General features: G+C 37.7%; 1 protein-coding gene across 2 annotated transcripts in view; it reads left to right on the forward strand.

The window, feature by feature from the left end:
* akap11 (A kinase (PRKA) anchor protein 11) overlaps positions 1–25,060 on the forward strand; it is a 113,010-nt gene that overhangs the window by 73,984 nt on the left and 13,966 nt on the right. For both annotated transcript variants that reach the window (XM_028799664.2, XM_051927292.1), the window contains exons 5-7: positions 3,399–3,527; positions 10,499–10,763; positions 11,374–15,925. In XM_028799664.2, coding sequence (XP_028655497.1) covers positions 3,399–3,527; positions 10,499–10,763; positions 11,374–15,925 — 4,946 coding nt within the window. The remainder of the gene's footprint in view (positions 1–3,398; positions 3,528–10,498; positions 10,764–11,373; positions 15,926–25,060) is intronic.

Below are 25,060 nucleotides of genomic sequence, written 5' to 3' on the forward strand. Positions count from 1 at the left end.
GAAGGATCGCCGATTTCTGAGGATCATTCGAGACTAGAAAAGGCCCTGCAGGATGTGCTCTCATCTACTCATCGCGAGCCTGCAGCATCTGCTATAACAGGAGCTGCATTTCCACTCGCGGAGCACGAAATCTGAAGCGAACTGTCCGAACTGAAAGAGATGATCACTACACTGGCCACTGCCATGGTTACGGCCATAAATGCGCTTAAGAAAGATAACAAGAATGATCTTAAGAAGGCGACCATTGAGCTCAAGAACGAGCTTAAGAAGATAAGGAAACACATCTATTTAAACATTTTGACGTAAATTTTAAAGGCATGTTGGAGAAATTAGTGGAACACATTGAAGAAACTAATTCCAAACTGAAAATGCTTGCTGACCAGATTAATGACGTTTCAGATCAGCTGGAAGACAGCTGGGGACTCACAGCTCGAGTTGAAACAGCGGAACAACTGGCGTCTAACGCCGATGAAAAAGCCACAGCTGCGAATTCCGAATGCAAAAAACTTGGAGACAGACTTGCAGCCCTGGAGGATGGGTGCAGAAGAAATAATATAAGAATTGAGGGTATACCTGAGAAACGAGAAAGCTCAAGCCCAGTGAAATTTGCAGTAGAATTACTGTCTAAAATAATTGGAGATGACTTTAAACTCGACATTGAGATAGCCATGGCTTATCGCACAAACAGACCAAGCACCTTTAAACCTAGGTCTTTTATTGTCCGCTTCGAGCGACTACGATGTAAGCTTGATGTGATGGCAATTCTCAGACACAAGCAAGAGATTATATTCGAAAATAATCTTATTCGTATTTTCCCCGACTTCTCACCATCAACAGCTGCAAAACTCAGAGCCTACATTGACATTAAAAAGTTGCTACGGAAAGCCGATATCAAATACAGCCTCTTGTATCCCGCCAAACTGAAAGTGGAAGTTCAAGATCAATATTATATTTTCCTAAGCAAAGAAGAAGCTGAAAAGGAACTAAAGAAGCTGTTTCCGACACTTTTTTGAAAGTTAATAAGGAGCCGTATTCTATCAAGGCAAGGGAAGGACCTATGATCTGCTCTCTGGATCCATGTTTAAAGAGACTGGTATTATAATTATACATCCTTTTCTTTATCTGGACTTTATATGTTTATGTTTTAATTAGAGTTATAGAGTTATAGACGTGAGTGTGAAAATGTGGAAGTAATTAAAGTAGGATTCGTTTTTCTTTCTTTCTTTTTTTTTTTATTCTACTATACCTTAAAGTAGACTGTTTAACATCATTCCCTTGGTTTATTCTCTAACGCCGCTGCAGGGTGGGGTTTGTTTTGTTTTGGACGTGCTCTGTCTCTTCGTATGTCAGAGGACTGGGACATTGCGAAGTGGGATCTAGCCTCATGTGGGGAGGCAAAATGGGGGGGTGGAGGGATAAAGGGGGGAGAGAAGGAGAGCAGGTTATATCTAATCTATTCTTGTAATCCTTATAATTATAAATATCAATGCAACAATAATGCTAAAATGCAATAACTCATGGGGAATCTTGAAACTAAGATTAAAACTATAAAATGACATTAAAAACTCAGAATCAGTGTCTCCATGATGGGACAGTTAACTTTGTGAGCTGGAGAGAAATAACTATTATCGCATTTAACTCCCTTCTCCATCTCTTATTTACATATATATTTACTTCTCCCTTTCTTTTGTTTAATGTTGCCTTATTACAAAGCCTTAAGCAATTTTCCTTTAGCTAAGCTCTCCTTCTCAGGGGTGGGGTTTGATTTGTCTTCAATTTTGTTGGGTTATAAATTGATCTGTTTGTATGGAATGATTACAATGAAAATTAATAAAATAAAAATATATAAAAAAAAAAGATTACTAAAATTAAATCAATGACACAATAAAGTATGCTGAAAGTGAAGAGGTCTACTGAATTTACTGTATTTTTCTATGCTCAAGGGTCATTCTTCACTCAAAAGTAATATTTTTTCCTTTGTAAAATAGTCTAATATCAAACACAATATATTGCTTTCATACAGTATTTTATAAAAATCATTTATAAAAAATTTCTTGTGATCCCAGTAACCAATGTAACCTTAATAAGCATTTCCTATTTAAACTTGTCTATGAAAATGTAAAAAGTTTTAAGAGAAGATAATATGAAGCCTTTGTTATTACAACAAATAATTATGAAAGTTTACTGTCATTTTTAACTTTTTTTTTTTTTTTAAACAAAATAAAAACAAAACTGAGAGACCCTATTAAATGCATTTGAAGGTTAAATACCCATTTCTTTGTAATGGCACAAAATTAGCAATTAAACATCTCCTTAATTTGAGCCACCTATTATCAAGATATTTGTGGCAGGTGGAAAAGTCACTGGGTAAATTGTTTTATTCTGGGCAGAACTGTTTTATTTACAGACTTTATATTTAAGTTTAACTAGTGTCTGCTAAGCAAATAAATGTAAATATAAGACCAGAATGTCTTAAAAAGTAAACCTTATTTATTTTACACTGGTCACATGCATGTAGAGTATATAATATTTAAGAGAGAAAAAACACTACAGTAATGAAGGAGACATTGCCTTTTGAAACACAGATAAATTAACAAAAATCTAATGAAGGGAATGATTATTTGATGTTTTTCTGTATGTAACACATATGTCTATTAAAATGCACACTTTATTCAAACGATTGATTTAAAAATGTCTGCTTGATATGTCCCACACTCTCATGCATTACAAACAGGTTAACACTTTTGTTCCTCTCCTGCCACACATGCACTCTCAGCTCAACAGTGCACATATGATATGTGATGGTGAGGATTTCTTGTCAGACTACAGTTTTATCACTTTTACAGTGTTTGGCATCTTAATTGTAAAAGAGCTTTCAGGGTTAGAGCGTTGATTTAGTAGTCTGGGCACATTGGACTGCTATTCATTGCATGATCAGTTCGTCACTTCGTCTGGGCTGAAGAGCAGACTGCTAATTTGTCTGCCCGGTTTGGTTTTGCTCATTGGGTGCTATGTAGAAAAAGTTAAAGCTTTGTGAAGTTTCTTGTTTTATAAACTGATTGCACTACAATACATTACTTTCTTATTGCATTGATATACATATAAGTTCATTATTTAAAGCAGTATTTACTATTTTATTACAATCCTTTTCGTATTAAAAAATAAGAAGGATTTTCAATAATTTTTTGATTTTTGTTTATTTGCGTGTACAGGAATTTGTTTCATGTTTGTATTTAATTGTCATCTAGAATACTATAGTATAACCCAGTTTTATCTTCTGCCCTAATTTAATAAGATACTCTTGCATAAAACCTATACTGAGTCCAATGTGGCTTACAGAAGTTACTCTTTTTGAACTATTTTTAAATTTTCATTACCATCATTCTTTTCAATTTCAGGCCCAATCTACATTATCAACTGATATTTGTGACTTGCTGAGATCATTAAATATTCAAACACTCAAGGAGGAAGAAGTGTTGCTCATAAAAGATGTGAAGAAAAATATAGGCAAAACGTCTACTTCTCAGGTACTTGAGATGTTAAACACTCAGTGTTCATGTGAGAGCTTTAATACTGCAACAAAAACATCAGTTGGTACACAGAGAAATCTTTCTTTGTATAAGGTTTTTATTCTTTGTTAAATACGAGAATAATTATCCAACCCATTTTAAACAATTATGTATATTGGTTTTGATTCTTGTATGTATACTAGTTCTGTCAGATTGAATATCACTATTTGGATATAATCTATATGAAAAAAAATTCTTATTTAAAGGCAAATGCTGACATTCAATTTAAAAAAAAAAGTCTTTTAATTCACATTGCACTAATTTCAGCTTCATGTTCCTCCAGACATGCTATGTTGCAATACTTCTGTGTTTTGGATGTGTTTTGCACATCTATTCTATGATCAGCGTTATCATTTTAAATTCTTGCTTTGTATCGCCATTTATTAAACTGCATTGCATTTTGGTTAACAGGTGTACTATGAACAGATTTTTCTCCAGTGCCTTAAAAATATAATTTTGTTCCTGATCCAGTTCTGTTTCACTCTTGAACCTCAGATCCCTGAATTGCTGCTGCATTAATCATAGCAAACAAAAGTTGGTTCATTTTCTCATTGAATATAATGGGAAATAACTGCCATATTTCTTGTTTTCTATTTATTATTATAACAGCTTTAGACTCACAATTTTAAAGAGCATTTTAAATGTCAGGAAAACATAGCTACCTCAAACAACATGTGTCTTTTGGAGGCAGCTAGCTTGACAGAATTGCTAAAAGAAAGTTGTAGTAAAAAAATAGAAGTAGAAAAATAAGTATCAAGATTATATGTGTTATTTTTTGCTGAATCTGTAAGGCCAGATTTATACTTCACACGATGCGACGCATGCTGCAGCGGACGCTCCTGCTACGCAAGCGTTGTAGTGTTCTCACCGTGATAATATCTCGCACTGCCACCTGGCGGATTCCTCCAGATTTACGTAAAGTACGCGCGCAAGTATAAACACTAGATATCTATCTATCTATCTATCTATCTAGTGTTTATACTTGCGCGTGTACTTTACGTAAATCTGGAGGAATCCGCCAGGTGGCAGTGCGAGATATTATCACGGTGAGAACATGTTCAGCTTCTCTGTGTTGTGAATTGCCTAGAACACCCATTAAATTCCGATGACACCTTACCGCAATATCTCTGAAAAGGATGTTTATTGATTAAATCCATCAATCCAGGGATGTGTCCATTCCAGAAAGCATTGGGGAACGAGGCCTCAGCTCATCGCAAGGTGAATACAAGCACACACATACACTAGCGTCATTTTAGCGGCACCAAATTCCCAAATCTGCATATCTTTGGAAGGAAACTGGAGCACACTGAGGAAACCCAGCAGAAAAACATGTAAACTCCAGGCAGGGAATATCAACGACGTGACTCCCTGCAAGACAGCAGCACTAACGCTCCGCCATTGTGTCACCCCCATGTGTGTAATTATTAACAGTATTCATTATTTAAATGAAATTACCGATTTATCTGTAAAATGTAATATACATACGTTAATGCTTTTCATCACGAAAGTGATATCAAGTATAAATGTAAGGATTCTAAATTTGCAGAGAGTTGGAATATCTTACATTTAATGTGCTCAGTATGGCGATCCGCTGCTGTCAGGACCAGAGGACGCCCCCCGACTTTTTGCTGGTACTGCAACTCGCGCATACGTCACGTTAATTTCTGAGGACCTGCTCAGAGGATGCATCAAATGAACGCTGAGAACGCGTGGCAGCCATGTTGTGGGTGCGTACGCATTCTGAGCGTGAAGTATAAATGAGCCCTAAAAGAGCAACAGAGCCCCATTTAGTTTAATCCTGTATGTTTAACTTTGACCACCAGACACCTGATGCAGTATTCAACCGACGCTCCGCTTTACAAACTTAATCAAATCAGGCTCTTCTGCACGCTTGGTTTACCTTCCACAAGCTGCTTTTATTTTTTTTTTACTATAAGCTACTCTTTTTGCATTTGTTTTATTTGTAATTTGTTTCTTTCAATTTGTTTGACTTTTTTTTTACTTAGTACTAAATTTTTAAGTTGCCGTTAATGAAAGTTTTTGCCAAATAAAAATATAGTAAGAAGGAGATATTTTCAGATAATTACAATGCAACATTTAGTCCATTCAGTAACTCCTTTTGTGAAACACAGATAGACGTACCATACCTCAGCTTATACACAATGATCATAGATGGGCACTGACTTCACGTCATTTCCACCCAAGGAACAGAAAGGCACATAGTGGAGTGGAAGGCTAAAGGAGGAAGCAGGGTGAGGGGGACTGAAAAAAAAAAGCGCATACATTTAACATGTTTAAGTAATCATGAGCAATTTTGTATGGATTTCATATATACATTACAGGCATGTGAAGTGTCCCAGTGCCACTTTTCTCTTCGACTTTCCACATATAGAGAATCCCATTTTTGCGAAGAGTCATGTTTTCCAAATGAAAGTTACATCAGTGCATGACTCTGCATACTGTGCACAAGTACCCTAAACAAAAAAAAAAAATTTATAATAATGAAGCATGCAAAGGCACGTTAACCACAAACATATATGCTGTAGCAGGTGGAACTTTTAACCTACATTTGAATATATTTGAATATTTACTTATTTTTATATGAATACTAGCAAAATACCCGCGCTTCACAGTGGCGAAGTACTGCTTTAAAATTTTAAATAATAAACTGAGGGAAAATGTACCAATAATTATTTGTTAAAGATCTCTTTGTATACCACGTTGTCAGTTCGCCCCTCCGGTTGTAATATGACCAAGCTGTGTGCTGAGCTTACTCTTGAGCATGCAACGTATAGTTGGCTATGTGAAAAGCAAATCAAGAACGGCAAGACCGCGTCAGCTGCGGAACTCAGCTCGGCACGAAATTAAGTGAATGAAATGAGGTGAATGGAAGGGGAGATGATCACGTGACTCCCCCACCCCCCTTAACTCTCCATCCCTCCACAAACACACAAAGACAGTCTCTCAGATCCCAACTCTCCTTTCGCACACCGCGTCTACTAAACACTAAGAAACACTAAGTAGAAACACTAAAGGAAAAAATAATATTCAGTAAGTAGCGCATCTACTAAACAGTAAATCAGTAAAGGAGAAAGGACTTTAAACACTAAGGGAAAAGAACGGCAAGACCGCGCCAGCTACGGAGCTCTGCTCGGAGCGATATGAAGTGAATGAAATGAGGTGAATGGGAGTGGAGATGATCACATGACTCCCAACACCCGCCTTAACTCTCCATCCCGCCACAAACACAGTCTTTCGGATCCCAACTCTCCTTTATATATATAGATTCAAACCTTAATCTTTGTATTTGAAAGCCCTAGTATAATGTATATTAATGTTTCGAATTAACTTTGTTTTCTGTAATAATGCAAATATTATGTTTTTTTCACTATATTGATATTGAAATTAAAATATTTGATACAAGTTGCATCATTAATTTTAGCACAGACTCTAATAATTATAATTATTTGTTCAAGGACAGAATAGGACTTCCATCAAAATCACACACTTAAACTGACCCAAATCTGATTGTAAGGAGCCACCAGTGTATTGCGTCAAGTATGATTTTGATTGCATTTTTAATTAAAATTTGATTTACACTGAAATATCTGGTATTACTTCATGATTTTCAGTTGTGGGGAACAGCCCAGACACAGACAGGCAGACATCATTTTGTCACCCAACACACGTTTATTTACAGTCTATTATGTACAGCCTTAAATGCCACACAACCCCAAAGTCCAGGCCAACCACTATGCCTCACTCTTCAGGCCGCCTCTGTGTCTCCTCCTGAGACCTTGTCCAACTGCTCTTCCGACTCCAGCCTCCTTGTGAAGGGAGGCGGCCCCTTTTATTAGCACCCAGATGTGCTGCAGGTGTGTTCTGGCAGTCTCCCACGAACACACTCCAGTGTGACGGAAGTGCCGGCTGCATACCCGGAAGCACTCCGGGTATCCCCACTCGTCTTCCCCCCAGCACTTCCTGGTGTGGCGGAAGTGCTGGGGTCCAGGGTTCTCCAGGCATGGGGCGCCCCCTGGCGGTGACCACGGGCCCCTACAGGGCTGAGCTTCCCAGCTCTGTACCCGTGGCCCCCAAAGGAACTAGGGCGGTCGCCCCCTCGTGGTCTGGAGGAGGCATGAGCCCTCCTCCTGTCTTCCTGGGCGTCCCGGCTGGGTGCCACCCCCAGCCGCGTGCCACACAGTGAACACACACAAAAACCTCAAATACCACAAGGTTACTTAACAATTATCAGGAGTGTGGCATAGAGCTTTAATTATTTTGATTTGATATACTTTATCACATCCAGTCTGATCCAGCCTAATAACTGCCAAGTTAAAACAGGAGTTTAGTATTCATCAAAGAACAATAACTACTGGATCTAAGCTTCTGTCTGAGCTAAAATAGAGATGTTAAGGTGAAAGCTTCCTGTTAAATAAATTTATAAGGTATTTACAGTCAGTTCAAAATGACTGTTTGAGGCTCACATTATTTTGTAACAAATCTGAGCCCAAACTGACACGGTGTCATTTTGTGGTAGTTCATATGGTTTATAATTTGTGGTGTTGGAGGAAGTAGCCAAGTCATTTGTTATTGGTACACTAGAGAAATGTAACAAAACCCTTAATGATTTCTTGTCATGACAAGGCAGCGGGTACTCTGTGATGCTTGACTTCTCAGTGCTCTCCCATCTGAACTGTTTTTTCTTCCACTATCTGACAGCCCTTCTTTAGTCTCAGAAAGACTATCATTTAATTCAGTAACATAACAAGAGTTTGATTTTCTTAACCACGTTTTAGAAATATCTTAACTCTTTAGTCGTAGATAGGTGCCAAGTTTACCGGTTTAACTCTGCCAAAATGCTTGAACTAAGATATTATCAGTGATGCCATAAAAATACATTTTACAGTTTGGACCTGTAAATTGAATTATAAACTTTTTTTTTCTCACAGTCCAAATGTAGGTGTTGACTTATGCTCAAAGTGAACTTGGACTTGTATTGAACATATATGCAGTAAAACCTCAATTATCTATCAAGTCAGGACCGAGGCCATGATGGATAAGAGAAAAGATGGCAACAGACCAGCTACTTTAAAAATCATATACAGTAGATTAGTTTAGTTAATAGTCATATTTATTTACACAAAAAAAAACTATATTAACAAAATATATTGTAGTGTTAACAAAATTAATTTATACTGTATATATTGTAGCAACCAGTGTAATAAGAATATACTACTCAGAGGTACTAGAGTTTTCTACATTTTACTTGGAGTCTTCGTTCCTTAACAAACAGTGCCCTGTCTTATACTCAATTATCTGGGTTACAGAGCACATATCCAAAACAATAAAAGAAAGCTTTCCCTACCAATAATTATCTCCTGCAACTCACGTTCTGTCTTTTTCTATACCACAAACACTCCTGCTTATTGTCTCCTGACTCCCTGCTCAAAACTTCCTTCTGCCACATCTTCTTTTTTCTCCTAACTTCTCCTGTCATCATCTCCTAAGAGGTGTGTCCGCTCCTCAAAGAACAGAAGCTTTTCACCAGTCCTATCACTTACACAGCATTCTGTCCTTTCTGCTCCTGTGCAGCGCATCACAAGCTGTCTGCACATCACAATATATTAACAAAACATAACAGAATTTATAAAGAAAATACAATGCAGAAGAACATTAATATTAATATTAATTTACTGTCAGTGGTTTCCTTTTTTGACATGTTTTTTCAATTTTGTTGGCATCATGCTTTATATCGTTCACTGTTGTTCTTCCTACTCTGTAAATTGAAGCAATACTTAAAGCGCTTTTGCCTTTTTGTAAACATTTAATAATTTCAGTATTTTTGACAATTCCAACACTACACTCATATGTTTATGAGTTTAATTATAACAAAAGAGAAAAGCTACAAAACGCTATTAAAGCTGAAGGTATGTAACTGACACTCTGATTTAAAAATGTGGCATGACACGTGGTGCTGGGGAAAAACACTACGTGCTAGCAAAAGGGAGAGTTGTTCCAATGTGCATATCTCGCAGTGTATCATGTGGTAGTAGTAATAGGTAGACTCTGGCGTGCACAATGTTGTTTTTTTGCCCTGTGGTTAATGGAAACCGATGGTTAATTGAGAGACAGATAATCGAGGTTTTACCGTATATATTATTTTTTTATGGTTTTACTAGTGTCACTACTTTTTTTTCCAAAAGATGTTATATTTTAGATTAGAAAAACTTTATTAATCTCAAGAAGAAATGTAGATGCATACAGTAGCAAATAGAAACAGATTCACAGCGCAAATAATACAATAAATCAGTATAATGATAAATAAATGTATATTATGCACAATTTGCAAGTTAAATTCAAAGAGTATAAATATTTAGTTTGGGACATTGGAAGGAAGCATTGAATTGCGTGATAGAAGTGGGCAGAAAAGACCACCAGAGGTGCTTCTTAGCACACAGTGGTGAAATGAACCTGTGGCTAAAAGTGCTCACAGCGAGCACCTCCTGGAAGGAATGGAGGGAATTTGTCATGATAATGTCCAATTTGGTCACCATCCTCTCTTTTCCACAACAGCTTCCAATGTGTCTAGGGGTAGCGCTGTGATGGAGTAGGATTTCCTGATTTGTTTGTTCAGGCACTGTGCATCTTTTGAGCTTAAGCTGTTTCCTTAGGAGACCATGGCGCAGAACAATACTGTTGCTACTATGGACTAATAGAACATTTCTAGCAGCTTTGTGCACACATTAAAATATCTGATTTTAATCTTTAAAAATGTTGTTGATATCTCACTTTAATTGTGTTTTGTCTTCATGGTAAGAATATATTTGCTTAATGGGATTGCATTCTTTTCTTTTTCATTTTTTTTTTTTTTTCATTTTCTCATCTAGCATTCAGCATAATATGTAAATGTTCACTTTTTCTCTGTTTAGCCCCAGTGGTCAAAGGCTGTTTGTGTCTTGAAATACTCCCCTATGCTGCAGAGTAATAAAGAAAATACTGTGTTTAATCTGCTCTGCAAGTACATTAATGGAATAAGGTTTGCATTGGAGTTGCATTCCTTACTCAAAAATCATTCTGATCATTGCCAAGGAGATGATGATGATACTAACCAGTCTGTGTCGTCAATTGAAGATGACTTTGTCACAGCATTTGAGCACTTGGAAGAAGAAGAAGACATTAGCTCCGACAATAATGGTAAGGTTTAATTGATTAACTATACAAAAATGTTGAGGTTTCTTTAAAAGTTTACATTTTTCATATGTGCCTTTCATTAAAATAGTTACAACAGCTAGATGTCTATCTCTAAATAAAAGTTAACCATCTGTGGGTTTTCTGTGCTCAGACAGTCGGTGCAGATTTGAAAATAAAAAAAATTAAATTGGGAGAAAAAGGCAGCAAATGTGCAAATTATATAACAAATAAGTACATTACTCCCATGGCAAAAAAACATTCAAATATCAAGTGCCAAAATAAATGTAAAGCTATATTTTGTAATATTACCCACAGTATGGCATACAGTTATTAAGTTCAGCATCATTAAGTCTTTGCTACTGAATTTTAAGTACAGTATGATTAACATAGCTAACATCTTTGAAGTTTTTTATATAAAATTAAGCATAATTGTTAGTATTGAACATATGTTAATTAAATTTAAATTGTAAAATAGATTGTTTAACGTTAACGGTAGTCTTATGTGTGCAAGAGTGAAGTTATTCTAAAAGGACAAAAACACATGCCAGTGCAAGGATTTTATATTACTGAGTTTGAATGTATTAACTTGTTCCATTTTTGTTTATATCTTTAGCTACGATTTACAACAGCCAATCAAAGCTGCGTGACGTCGGCTCACAGACAATGTCATCTCAGTGCACTGATACATCCGGTTCAAAGATCATCATGAGCTCTTGCCAAAGGAAGTTATCATCTAAATTTAGCACTTTGTTTCCAGATGCATCTTCTTCTATGAAGGATTCAATTAAAACAACAGATGAATGTACAGGGAGTCCACAAACCTATTGCAGAACTTACAGCCCCCAGAAAATTCAAAATGACTTTAAGCAGAGAAGTATTACCTCCATTTCCTTGACAGAGTCAGATGAATCTGAATGTTCAAGCCCTAGTCCAATTATCTTTTTAGATGAAGAAGGATACCAGAGAAGCCTAGAAGCTAAAATTGAAATCCCAAAGTTACCAGTCCTTAAAGATGGAGTTGAGGACTCTGATTCAGAACTGAGTGAATTTTTTGATAGCTTTGATCAGTTTGATGAATTGGATCATCTTTCAGAAAAAAATCAAAAACCCCTGGTAGAAAAGACCACCTGCAGTCAAACACAGAAAAGAAAAATGGCTACTCAGGGCTGTTGTGCCACTGCTGCAATGAACCCCCATAGATTTGATCATTCCATTCTTCCTGCAAATGTCAAAAAACCCACACCTCTAAAACCAGACTCACCCTACAGTATAATATCTGATGGACCAGATTCTCCTTGGCCAGTTAAGACTTCAGGAGAAGACCCGGGAGCATTGTTCAGTCCAATTCGTTCTTCTGCTTTCAGTCCTCTGAGCAATTGTAGTGCTGCTGATTCTTTCTGTAAAACAAATGAAGAACATTCAGAAATAAAGAAGCCTCAAGAGCTCTGTGCACTTTATAAAACATACTCTGATTATGCAAGCAGCATTTCTCATGACATTATGAGTTCAGTTTTTGGGTATAATTCCTCAGCAGACATGAACGTGAATAAAAACTTAAGTTGTGTTTGTCACATGAAATTTAAAAATAGTGATGGACATTTTATGAAACTAGCAGATTTTCAACCGACAGATAGTATTACAAAACTAAAATATACATCACAAACATTTAAAGATGGAATTCAAAAGTTTGCTACTGACCTAGTTGAAAAAAGCATTGGAAGTGCCTTTAAAGATTTACAAAAAGGAGTCTCATCTTGTACGAGTAAGCTTTGTCATCTTGCTGCAAGACTTACTACTTCAGTATTTCAAATGGCCTTTCACGAGATTGGAATGAGACATGCTTATGTACTGAAAGAAAGGGCTATAAATGGCTTAGCAAGTTTTCTTGTAGGAGAAGCTTTGTCAGGAGCTCTCAAAGAATTTTGCTTTATTAAGAAACAGATTTTCAACAACACAGTTGCCCGGTTTGCTGCAGATTTAGCAGAAGAATTGGTTTTTGAAGGAATCATGGAAGTATGCCAGTTTTCACACCCACCCACACCCTCTTCTCCAAAACACTGGTCTTTTGAGGAAGAGGAGAAAGTAGTCTTGTCTTATGCCAATGACTTATCTGAGTCTGTACTCCAAGAGGCTTTTATTGAGCTGTCTCAAGCAGATGTCACATTTACAACTCAAGCTGCCATCAGTGTTTCTTTAGATAATATTCGATATGTTAGAGCAGAAAGTGCAGCACAAGCCACAAACACCTGTAATACATCATCAAATCATTTTGGATTACAGCACACATCAGATCAATTTCAGACATCTGTTCATCTTGGATTACTTTGTGCATCGGGTGTTGCAAGTTGTGCTCCTCTACCTATTGCTGGAAAAATAATTTCTGACAACAAGGCGTTAACTGAAATTGGAACACCTAAATCATATAGTTGCTATTCTGAAGTCCGAGAGAAAGCAAATGAAGCTCCTAAGAACAGAAGTAACACTGCCTTTCAAGAACATAGGTCGCCAGTTGGAAATGGCTACCACATTCAAGGGACTGATCCATTTTTACCAAGTGCCACATATACATTTGAACATAAATTAGATTTGAGCAACAAAAAAGATAAAGTGGAACACAAATCTTCTGAGACAGCATCCGGAAGAGGGAACTGCCCAGGAGCTATGGTAGACTTAGTGGTTAATGAAGCATTTGAGTTAGTGGCTTCTTCCAAAGTAAAGAAAACTATGGAAGAATGTGCTGAATATGTGGGCAGGAAAATAATTGATAAAATGCCTTCCGTCAAACAGTTAACATCTCAAACTCCGTATCCAGAGAATTTAACACAACCAGTATTCAGACATACTCATGAGAAAGTCAAACCCACGGTTTCCAACCCTTACCTTGACCAGATTGCACTGTCAGTGACTGAACAGGATGTAGCATCTCCAATGGAGGTGAAAAATTTTAAGTGTATAAAATCACTAGGCCATTGCAATACTAGCATCTCATGCAATCCAGATTGCCCTGGACAAAACAAAGATTACACAGATGATGTATCCAATTGCATATTACTGCATGGTAATAATGAAATCAGAAGGTCTGACCGAAAAATGTTAAGTTTCAGGAGTACTGGTCTACCAAGTTGTCTAAAAGAATCACTGAACAGAGAGCGCAGAAATGAGGACACTCAGGGCATCCAAGACTTAAGAAACACATTAGAAATTCCAGGTTGTGAGGCATCCGTACCATCTTCAAGTAACTACTCTAATATGAAGGTAATGTTTGGTATGGATTGTATTGAAAGGAGCTTCACAGGATCCCCAGGCACTCCTCCATCAACTCCTCAGCAGCCTCAGCACATATGCCAGAATAAAAAGATTAAACAGTTCTCAAAGCAACTGAAAGGAAAGTTAGCCAAAGAGTTTTCTCCTGCTCCACCTCCATCAACACCGCACAGTCAGTCAGATGTTTGTGGAACAGAAATGAGCCCTGAAACTGAGAAGACAGATTTTATGTTACGACTGATGCGATCGCTTTCTGATGAGCTAGAAGGCAGTGAAGATGAGGAAGATGAAGAAAATCAATCTGTTATTCATGTGGTGAAGCCTGGTAAAGATAATACGACTACTATGGAGTCAGATGTTGATAAAGGTGCTGTGTCCTATGCAGACCGTTTAGCTTGTCACATAGTTTCTATGGCAACTGGAATGTCTACTCTCTGCAAAGATGAAAGAAACATTGATGAAAGCAGAGCTAGATCTTTATGTAATCCATTTGTGGGGCAGTTCCCTGAGCATTCCTTAAATTCATTGTGGACATATGCCGGTGAAATTGCAGGAGAAGTAATTAGTGATGTGAAGAAAATGATAAGCTTGAATCAATGTAGACGTAAACCTTTAAAAAGACATGACGATATTCTGTCATACTGTTCTCAGCAAGACAGTAAAAAGAAAAAACATGAACATGAAAGAATATATGGCTTGGCTGAAAGAACTTCTAATGAAGTCCTGTCATCAGTACTTGGCTTTTCTAGTTCTAGTGACAGGAGTGACTTTGTATCCAAATGCCCAAGTTATGAAAGTGTGTCTGATGAGTACGCTGGGCATGTCATTAAGGTGTTGAAGCGAGAAGATGAGAACAGTGAACTAGTGTTGGATCAGTATGCTAGTAAACTTGCTTATAGATCCGTCAAGTCTGGTTTAGCTCAAGCTGCCAGAAAAATTAAGCAGAGATGTAACTTGAGGTTATATTCAACAAGAAGGCCACCGTTTGAAAGTAGAAATGAATTGTTAAGATTTCTTACAGTTGAACATAACCAAAGCATGAAAATAAATGGAAAAGTAAACAGTGACCAGGATTCCCATCTTTGCACATGTCGTCCTACTGAGGAAATGAGCTCAACAGAACATATGAAATTACTTGCATATGCAGAGTCTTTGGCATACAGTATTACATATGATGTTACAAGAAAATTGCGATCATCCTCACTAAGATTGCCAAAGTCTCTTACAGATTCTTGCCTGTATAAAAAGTCTAAATTAGAAGGTATAGCAGAAAACTTTATTAAAACAAATTTCTCTTGCTCACTTTTACCTTACAAGCCAAAAAACAAACAGTATCACAGTACGGGAAGTTTAAATGATTGTCATTATAGTGATAGTGTTATTCAAGTCATTGAGCATTATGCTAGGAAAATAGTGGATGATACATTAGAAATGACTATTTCTACAGAAGACAGAAGGAAAACTGATAGTCAAACAGATGCTAAAAGTGTATCTGAAACTTCTTTAAAGACTGCTTTAGTTCACAATACCAGTGGATATTGTACACACAAAGAACATCCATTCTATTTTGGGACCAATAGCAACCATAGGGCAGCACAAATAGTGCAACAGGTTTCAAAAGAGAACAAGCAAGATTGTGACCAAAAATCTGAACCCTGCTGCAGTAAAACAAATGGATGTGGGTATGGTATTCCTAAAATTCATATTGACCTGGAACAAAAGTCTCTTTTTGCTGAGCAAATAGTATCATCTGCTATTGAGAAAGCTAAAAGAGAAACTAGTAGCACTAGTCTCAATGCAGACAGTGGAATCGTACATGATGGTGCAAGCTTTGCTGAGAGTATCACCACAGAGATAATGACTTCTGCAATGCTGAACGCCTGCCAAACAATTCATATTAGGTAAAGCCATCTAATTATTTATGTTATATTATACTCTTTGTTTTGGTGTGAATAAATTTGCATGTTTTGAATAGTAACATTTGAAATTAATTGCGTAACTTTCACAGTTTATCTTTACATCGTTTATTGTTTGTATACTATATTTATTTTAAGAAAAGACTGCACTTGTCCTAATATTAGATTTGGGAGATTTGTGCAGTGCAGTTGAGATCTGCCTGTCATGGGGACAGTATAATTCATCCTCAGTAAATACTTCCCCTTACTTTTCTTTATGCCTAAAAAATTTCCTGAAGATATCCTGAAGCCAAACAATATTGTAATATACATGCTTCTCCAAGGATAAAATTTGCATTTTTCATACACCAATCAATTCATCTAACCAACATATAGTCTGTTGTGTTCCTTACTACCAGATTCACATTTCACCAGCTAGTTTTCCTATTTCTTAAACTTTGTAACTCTCATTGTTGTATTTCATTATTAAGAGTGTGTTGGAGCAGAAATTTAAGACCTAAAGCCAAACTCCTTTAGTCTCTTTTTATGACACATCAGAGGGATGTTGATTGTATGCCAATCCCTAGATTGAGTCAATTAGATTGATAAAGAAAAGAAGAATGTTTTCAAGATCATGAAACAAATAGCAAAAGAAAGACAGGATTTACTGTAGTAGGTTTCAATTATTTGAAAAATGGCGAATGGAATATCGCAATGGAGAGCATTGGGATTTAGGATTCCTGGATGAAAGACGTGACAAATTTAGAAAATTAAGAAAACCCAACCAAGCTGTAAGTTTTCAAATAAGCAAGTTGCAAAAGTACTGAAAGGAGGAACATAGGTAAAGCAGCAGACCCAACTAGAGTGCTGTGTGTTAATCTGCCTGCCAGGCATTACCAATGAAAATGTCTTAAGAGCAGTGTACAAATGACTAACATTTGCTAAAGTAAAAGCACTTACCTGTTTCGTCGAAGTTTGGGGGTGCACTTCCATAAGGATTTTAACTTTGGTTTTGGCAGGTTCCGTGTGATGTGACACTGGTGGTGGGGTAGGCGCTTATCCACTTCAGGCCTGATGGATGCTGTGTGTGCCCAGCCAAAAAGTTGAGCATCTCCATAGCTGACTGCTGTTAACGAAGTAAGCAGTATGAATCATTTAGTTTTAGTTAATTTCAGGCATACATGCATTAGTTAACAAGAAAGGGATTTCCAGATAAAATAAGATAAGATAGAATCCTGAGGCAAAGTTATAAAAAGTAACTTACCTCAGTAACTCCAGAGAAGGCATCAGTTTGTCTGGTGAGGCATGTAGTGGGTGCGCTTGTGCTTGTTCATAAGGCTGCTATGTTATGTATTATAGGCCTTACAGGAGTTGAGTGTAGCATGTGCACAGAACGCACCTGCACAGAACGCACCTGCGTCAACCACTATAGGTAGAATGAATAGTATGGATTGGCTGAAGGTTTCGATCTCAGTTATAAAAGACACTTCCTGCCTATAGGGATTGTGACTTTTGACTCTGTCATGAGGACAGTGAATTTGGCATAGCAGTTTCTAACAGTATACCAAGCATAGTTGCTTGTGCCTTATTTGTATATATATACTGCTCAAAAAAATTAAAGGAACACTTATTAATCAGAGTATAGTATCAAGTCAATGAAACTTCTGGGATATTGATCTGGTCAGTTAAGTAGCAGAGGGGGTTGTTAATCAGTTTCAGTTACTTTGGTGTTAATGAAATTAACAACAGATACACTAGAGGGGCAACAATGAGATGACCCCCAAAACAGGAATGGTTTAACAGGTGGAGGCCACTGACATTTTTCTGACTGTATTTTCACTAGTTTTGCTTTTGGCTACAGTCAGTGTCACTACTGGTAGCATGAGGTGATACCTGGACCCTACAGAGGTTGCACAGGTAGTCCAACTTCTCCAGGATGTCATATCAATACGTGCCATTGCCAGAAGGTTTTCTGTGTCTCCCAGCACAGTCTCGAGGGCATGGAGGAGATTCCAGAAGACAGGTAGTTGCTCTAGGAGAGCTGGACAGGGCCGTAGAAGGTCCTTAACCCATCAGCAGGACTGGTATCTGCTCCTTTGGGCAAGGAGGAACAGGATGAGCACTGCCACATCCCTACAACATGAACTCCAGCAGGCCACTGGTGTGAACGTCTCTGACCAAACAATCAGAAACAGACTTCATGAGGGTGGCCTGAGGGCCCGACGTCCTCTAGTGGGCCCTGTGCTCACTGCCCAGCACTGTGGAGCTCGATTGGCATTTGCCATAGAATACCAGAATTGGCCAGTCCACCACTGGCACCCTGTGCTTTTCACAGATGAGAGCAGGTTCACCCTGAGCACATGTGATAGACATGAAAGGGTAGGGAGAAGGCATGGAGAATGTTATGCTGCCTGTAACATCATTCAGCATGACCGGTTTGGTGGTGGGTCAGTGATGGTCTGGGGAGGCATATCCATGGAGGGATGCACAGACCTCTATAGGCTAGACAACAGCACCTTGACTGCCATTAGGTATCAGGATGAAATCCTTGGACCAATTGTCAGACCCTATGCTGATGCAGTGGGTCCTGGGTTCCTCCTGGTGCACGACAATGCCCGGCCTCATGTGGCATGAGTATGCAGGCAGTTCCTGAAGGATGAAGGAATAGATACGTTTGACTGGCCCCCATGCTCGCCTGACCTGAATCCAATAGAACATATCTGGGACATTATGTTTTGGTTCATCCGACGCCACCAAGTTGCACCTCAGACTGTTCAGGAGCCCAGTGATGCCCTGGGCCAGATCTGGGAGGAGATCCCCCAGGACACCATCCGTTGTCTCATTAGGAGCGTTGTCTGGCATGCATACAAGCACATGGGGGCCATACAAACTAGGGAGAACGATTTTGAGTTGCTGCAATGAAATTTCGGCAAATTGGACTAGCCTGCAGCATCATTTTTTCACTCTGATTTTCAGGGTGTTTTTGAATTCAGCCCTCTGTAGGTTGATAATTTTCATTTCCATCAAATGATGTGGCATCCTTTCGTTCCTAACACATTACCCAGTCCATATCAGTATAGATATCCAGCATGATTTTTTTCCCATTGAGATCTGATGTGTTTTCAAAGTGTTCATTTTTTTTTTTGACTAGTTTAATTATATACAAAAGAAAATATAGATATAGATATCTCCTAGTTGTAGTGTTGTTGATGGAGGTATTTATTCAGTCATGGTTTGTGGTGCAGTTTTTGTATATACACTGCTTTTTCTGCTTGTAAATATTTTTGGGATTCATTGGAAGGACTTTGTTTTGTGTAGTTTCTTCCTGGTCGTATTTTTATTTAGGAAGACTACAGTTTTTGTGTACATACATTTTTGTCTTTGATTATTTTCATTTTGGGACTGCCAAAACCCACTGTAAATTTATTTTTAGATAAAACCCACTATTGTTTTTGTAAATACCATCTTTTTGTGTCTGTGTCTCCATGTCTGACCTGTCTCAAGTCTGATCCTGGTCGGTCCTGAACTACAAGCTACCCAATGTGTAGTCTTGTGACAGCCTTGCCACTACTCAGGGAGTCACTTGGTGTTATAAATGTTGAAGGCACTGGAATGTCCTGGAGTCTAATTTTTGACACACCTGCACAACATAATTATGTGTGAATACAGGAATCTAGAATATTAAAGATTAGAAAAGAAGTGAGAATTCCAGTTTACAAAGGAAAAGTTAATCCATTTAAGTGTGCATTATACTGTATTGCATGAACAAACTTTTGCAGCAAGCAAAAAAAGTGGTTGGGAGAGTGCTATTGAAAGAAAAAATTGGTTTGGTTTCATGCCAGGGAAGGGAAAAACAGAACTTAAAGCCAAGGTAGGAGAATGGAAAGAAGCTGCATTATGCATTTGTAAATCAAGAGCATTAGACAGTGTGTCATGAGAGATGGTGAGACAACGTTGAGAAATTTAGTTATGGACAAATGGTGAGTGCCTGTGGTGAAGTCAGTGTATGACGTAACATGAACAGTGGTTGGGACAACAGACGGCTGTAAGTAAAGGTGAATGTGAGGTTTCAAGAATGACCATTCAGAGTCCTTTGCTTTTCAAAATTCTGATGCAAGTTGGGACCAAAGAATTGCATAAAAGATTGCCACAAGTGCTCTTGTATGCCTAAGAAAAAGTTATGTACAGTTAAGGGAGAACGTACTGAAATGGAAAGCTAGCTTGAAAGCAAAAGGTCTTGATGTAAATGCAGGTGACAGGTGATGGATGGAGGTGAAAGGGAATGGGGTATGGACATGTCATGCGTGCAGTAGAGGTGCTGGGGGACACTGAGCCCAGTGTGCACAGTTTGTCAGAAGAGAGGGCGCATAGAAGATGTAATGGTCTGCAGGTGGCATGTGTGACATTTGTTTTTAGAACATGTATGACGGGGTGGAGAGTGCTGGTGTAAGTGTAAATGTAGATATTGCAAGTGGTGTTGTTTTGGAGGAAATAGGGAATTTCTACTACATAGGTGACATGTTGACTACTGATGGAGGTGCAGGCACAGCATTGTCATTATTCAGGAATGCATGCATTAGTTACAAGAAAGGGATGAGAGTTGAGAAAGGGGTGAGGGTGAGAGGTGCATGGAAGAAATAGGATGAAAGGGATCTGTTGCCAGTGCTCTGGCACTGAATAGAATCATTAATAAAAGCTATGCTAGGTGTAGTATGCTCTGTGGAAGTGAGGGGATAACCCAGAAGGAGGCAAAAGATAATGTGGAGTTGGAGTTATTGATGTGAAAAGAATGTGTCTTATCTGTAAGAATTGTCAGGACTTTGTAATGTGGAGAAATAAATTTTAGTGGGTACTACTTAGCCTGATTAAACCCAGTTCTTGTTAAACCATGATGATAATGATGATCATTCCATAAACCAGTTTGGATACTCTTCTGATTTTTAATTTGGAGCAAATGTAAATGGGTTAGAATGCTTGTCAGGGACTGGACAAGCAAGGATAGGGAAAGAAGGATAAAGATTGTACTGCACCTGCAGGGAACATGTAAGTCATTCAGGTTAAAGGAAGTAACGGCACCCCAAGAAAAGAAAACAACACATCATTCCAAAAGATCTGTCATACTTTGTCACAAACCAAAACAAAGAGATTATGGTGATCTTATGGAGGAACCTGCAACTGTCCCTTTGGGAACAGATATGTGTATCTGTCTGCAGTAATCTAATTCCCATCGAACAAGCAAAAATAATAGAAAAATAAAGGTGCATAGCAGTACATAATACACAAACAAAAATAAAGAATGATTTTCAGAAAAGTGCAAAATGTCAATTAGAAGCAACTTGCTATACGGTATGATCAGAAAAGCTGACACCCCTCCATTTCAGTATCATTTTTATAGTGAATATTGCACACATGGGAGCTTGCTTCCAGCAATATGCTCAGACACAATAATAAGTCTTTTGGAATCGGGAAAATTAGAGTATTAGTCTTTATTGAAAAGGATAAAAAATATTAATGTAACTCTGAAAATGGTCCCAATTATCTGTGATCTCTGTCACTGAAATTAAGTTTTACTGTAATGCTTGTTTGTTGTTAATTTGCTTTTACCATGAACAAGTTCATGATACCTTATATTTTATCCTAAAGAGAAATTATTAGGCAAGACATGACTGTTTTTGAGTATTAAAATAAACCAAGTTGTTTCTGCATTCTTTATTGAAGGTAATTTGGATCTTGACTAGAGATGAGCAAAACAGGCAAGTTTCAGTTCGCATACAGTTTCACGAAACTGACACTTAAGTTCTTTTCGCAAATGATTGTGCAATTGCAATACTCACTGAAAAGAGATTTTTGGTTTAAATGTTTTTTGGGGTTGAAAAAAAGAAATATCTTATATTCAAAACCGTATTCACACTTTTATGTTTACCTGTGTTTTTTTTTTTTGGTTTTTTTTTGCAGCTGCATAATGCACACCAGTAAAATCAATTCTATGCATGAGTCTTGTTCATATCATGCCGAAATAGTGCAGTGCTTTTTTTAACGATGTAAAGTGCTACATATTTTCCACACTAAGACATCTCAAAACGCACCATTGTGCACTCAGTGTGTTTTCTGTAATGGAAAACTCACTACATGGGAAGCTGCTTCCCTGGCCATTGCCTAGTAACTGCCCATTCCTGTTTATTGATGCTGTAGATGATGGCTTGAATGCTGTAAGCCTTCGGATCTTCAAGTTTCATTCCTGCCTGTCTTACATTTTAAGGACTGTAAACACCTTTCTTCTTCTGTCTGACATAACTTTCAATGGAATTAAAATATCATTTGTTTTGCTGATTTTTTTTTTTTTTTTTTGGAAAGTGAAACACATAGTTTCATTGTGAATCGTTTCGCTTTTCACTCATCTTGACTCACATTTGTAAACTGATGGGCAAACACTAATATATAATGAATTATTTTTCATAATTAATTGTACACAAAACAAAATAACGGTAAGTACACAACAGTGATGCCAACTTTAATATGATAGCTGTCATTTTTTTTAAACTACACGAATTCTTTTCCAAGTTCAAGGGCAAAAAGATCCTATAGAAAGAGCATCACCACATGATAGGAGTCCATTCTGAGTGGAAATATATTCGATTTATGTAAAGCAGGGCCAGTGTTTATAGTACCTTTCACAGAAGATACACCTCTGTTTTATTATGTTTTACCAAGGGAAAAATAATAATGTTTAATTCTTCAGTGATATTTAAATGCTGAAATTACATTTTCATTTATTAATAAACTTACCTATTTTGAAAAATACTACAAATCACTGTGCAGGCAGTGCAATTCCACCAACTTTTATTGGCATGTACAGTTATATACAGTATATGTATGAAGTTTAATATAAAATTACCATTTGGGGTATGTTGAAATGACTTAAACTGGAATAAAATGCTTTACATCTATTCAGCTCTGGGTAATTCAGCTATTAAGTGCAGTTGTATGTTAAATCCAATAATTCATACAATAATCATGTTCAAAGCCCCATCAGATGTTGTCCACTGCAGTGCTCATAGACTCACAGTGCCCGTGGTTTCTTGCTCTTTACATTGCTCATTAATGTAATGCACTATCCTTCAAATGATTGTTCACTGTGGCCATGCACATTTGCATGATGGCATGTCAGATTATACTGTTGAATGTGTGATCCCCCTAATGCAACTTTTCAGCAATGTTACAATATTTTTCATTTTCTATCCATTTTCCTGACTTGCTTTTCCTGGGCTGTGCCACGGGGCAGTTGGAGGCTAACCTTGTGTTGCTATATTTTACCTAAACTTGGCAGTGAGATTTGGGCACTGGACAATGAAAGTGGTGGTGTGCTGGTGCTTATTTGGTCTTGCAGGAAGTGCATTAAGGGGACCTCCCCACTTTTCATTTAATGTTAGATTATCCTGGTACTTGTAAATTCAAGAAGACACCCCCCATTCCACATCATATACTTTGTGCTCTGACCTCTAAGGAGGAAACCATCCATCCATCCATTTTCCAACCCGCTGAATCCGAACACAGGGTCACGGGGGTCTGCTGGAGCCAATCCCAGCCAACACAGGGCACAAGGCAGGGAACCAATCCCGGGCAGGGTGCCAACCCACCGCAGGACACACACAAACACACCCAACACCAAGCACACACTAGGGCCAATTTAGAATCGCCAATCCGCCTAACCAGCATGTCTTTGGACTGTGGGAGGAAACCAGAGTGCCCGGAGGAAACCCACGCAGACACGGGGAGAACATGCAAACTCCACGCAGGGCAGACCCGTGAAGCGAACCCGGGTCTCCTAACTGCGAGGCAGCAGCGCTACCACTGCGCCACCGTGCCGCCCAAGGAGGAAACCCCACCATGTAAAAGTAATAATGAATTGGGAGAAGGAACAAGATGCTGAGTAAACAGAGTATTGCCAGTTCCATGTTTATCACTGTTTGTGGGCAAATAGGAATGTAATTGTACTGTGTACACAGGATAATAAATCTGAAATAAACTGATTACAATACATATCATTCAGCGCCTTAAATGTTTTTTAAAAAGCCAATGCCATTGTCTTCCTGCATGCACATCATACATCGACATGTCATTTGCACACATGATTAAGAAATGGCAAAATATGTGCAATAGCAAAGCAACAGGGAAACACGGCAAGTGTGATTTTTCTATAACACATGCAGAGTTGTCATTTTTGTTAATAAGAGGGTAACTGAGGACCCATAAATCTAAAATAACTGCAGCTGGGGACAGTAGGTTTTTGCAAACAAAAATAGTTTTTATAAGTGTTAATTGTGCCTGTAGAAATCAGATTTAAAATGTGTCAACTTTGTAACCTTAATGTAAAAAAGTCTGAATTAGTGTAAGCTACTCTAATTCAGGGTGTTCATAAGAATGGTAATGATTTACTTCATAAGGTAGAAGTACATAATAAACAAGAATAGTTGAGTCAGATATTTGAAATACTAAAATGTATGCTTTAGTTTAAAGTGTAAAGACTAAATATTCTCAGTTTTAATATTGTCATTTAATAGCATGTGACATTTAATGTGTCTTTTTTTTTTGCATATGGTTGATCATTTTCATTTTTAACATTCACGCAGCGGCTCTTATAGGGCTGGGAGCTCTGGATAAAAATCATCTATCAAAATATTATTTGTGATTAGCAACCTTGAAATAGCATAAAGTGACATTCCACATGCCTATATTACTGATATCCATTTTTTTAGAGAGTGAACCCCTGGGGTTGGTTGGTGTGACATGCACATCTTCAAGTCCTTCTGATCATTTTGCTGAAGACACCAATTGATTTCCTGCATAAAATATATTTGAAAATTTTTTTTGTTTGTTTTTTTTTTTATCGGTCTGAATGGCCAAGAATAGTGGGCAACCCCAAAAAACTCAATGTCTTACACAACTAGACATCAAGACAAGTTAAATGGTATGTCATATATGGGGTTTCCTCATACAGGTGAGTCAGGAGGCATAAGACAAAAAAAAACTGAAGTGATTTCAATAAGTAATAAGTATTGTTATGAAGTATCTAATTCTTATTAACAAAAAAAAAACATTTTTTTTATTTTAAAAATATGGCTTTGCCTTTGTAGTCCCTTA

This window comes from Erpetoichthys calabaricus, chromosome 4, assembly GCF_900747795.2.
Source record: "Erpetoichthys calabaricus chromosome 4, fErpCal1.3, whole genome shotgun sequence".
Lineage (NCBI taxonomy): Eukaryota > Metazoa > Chordata > Cladistia > Polypteriformes > Polypteridae > Erpetoichthys > Erpetoichthys calabaricus.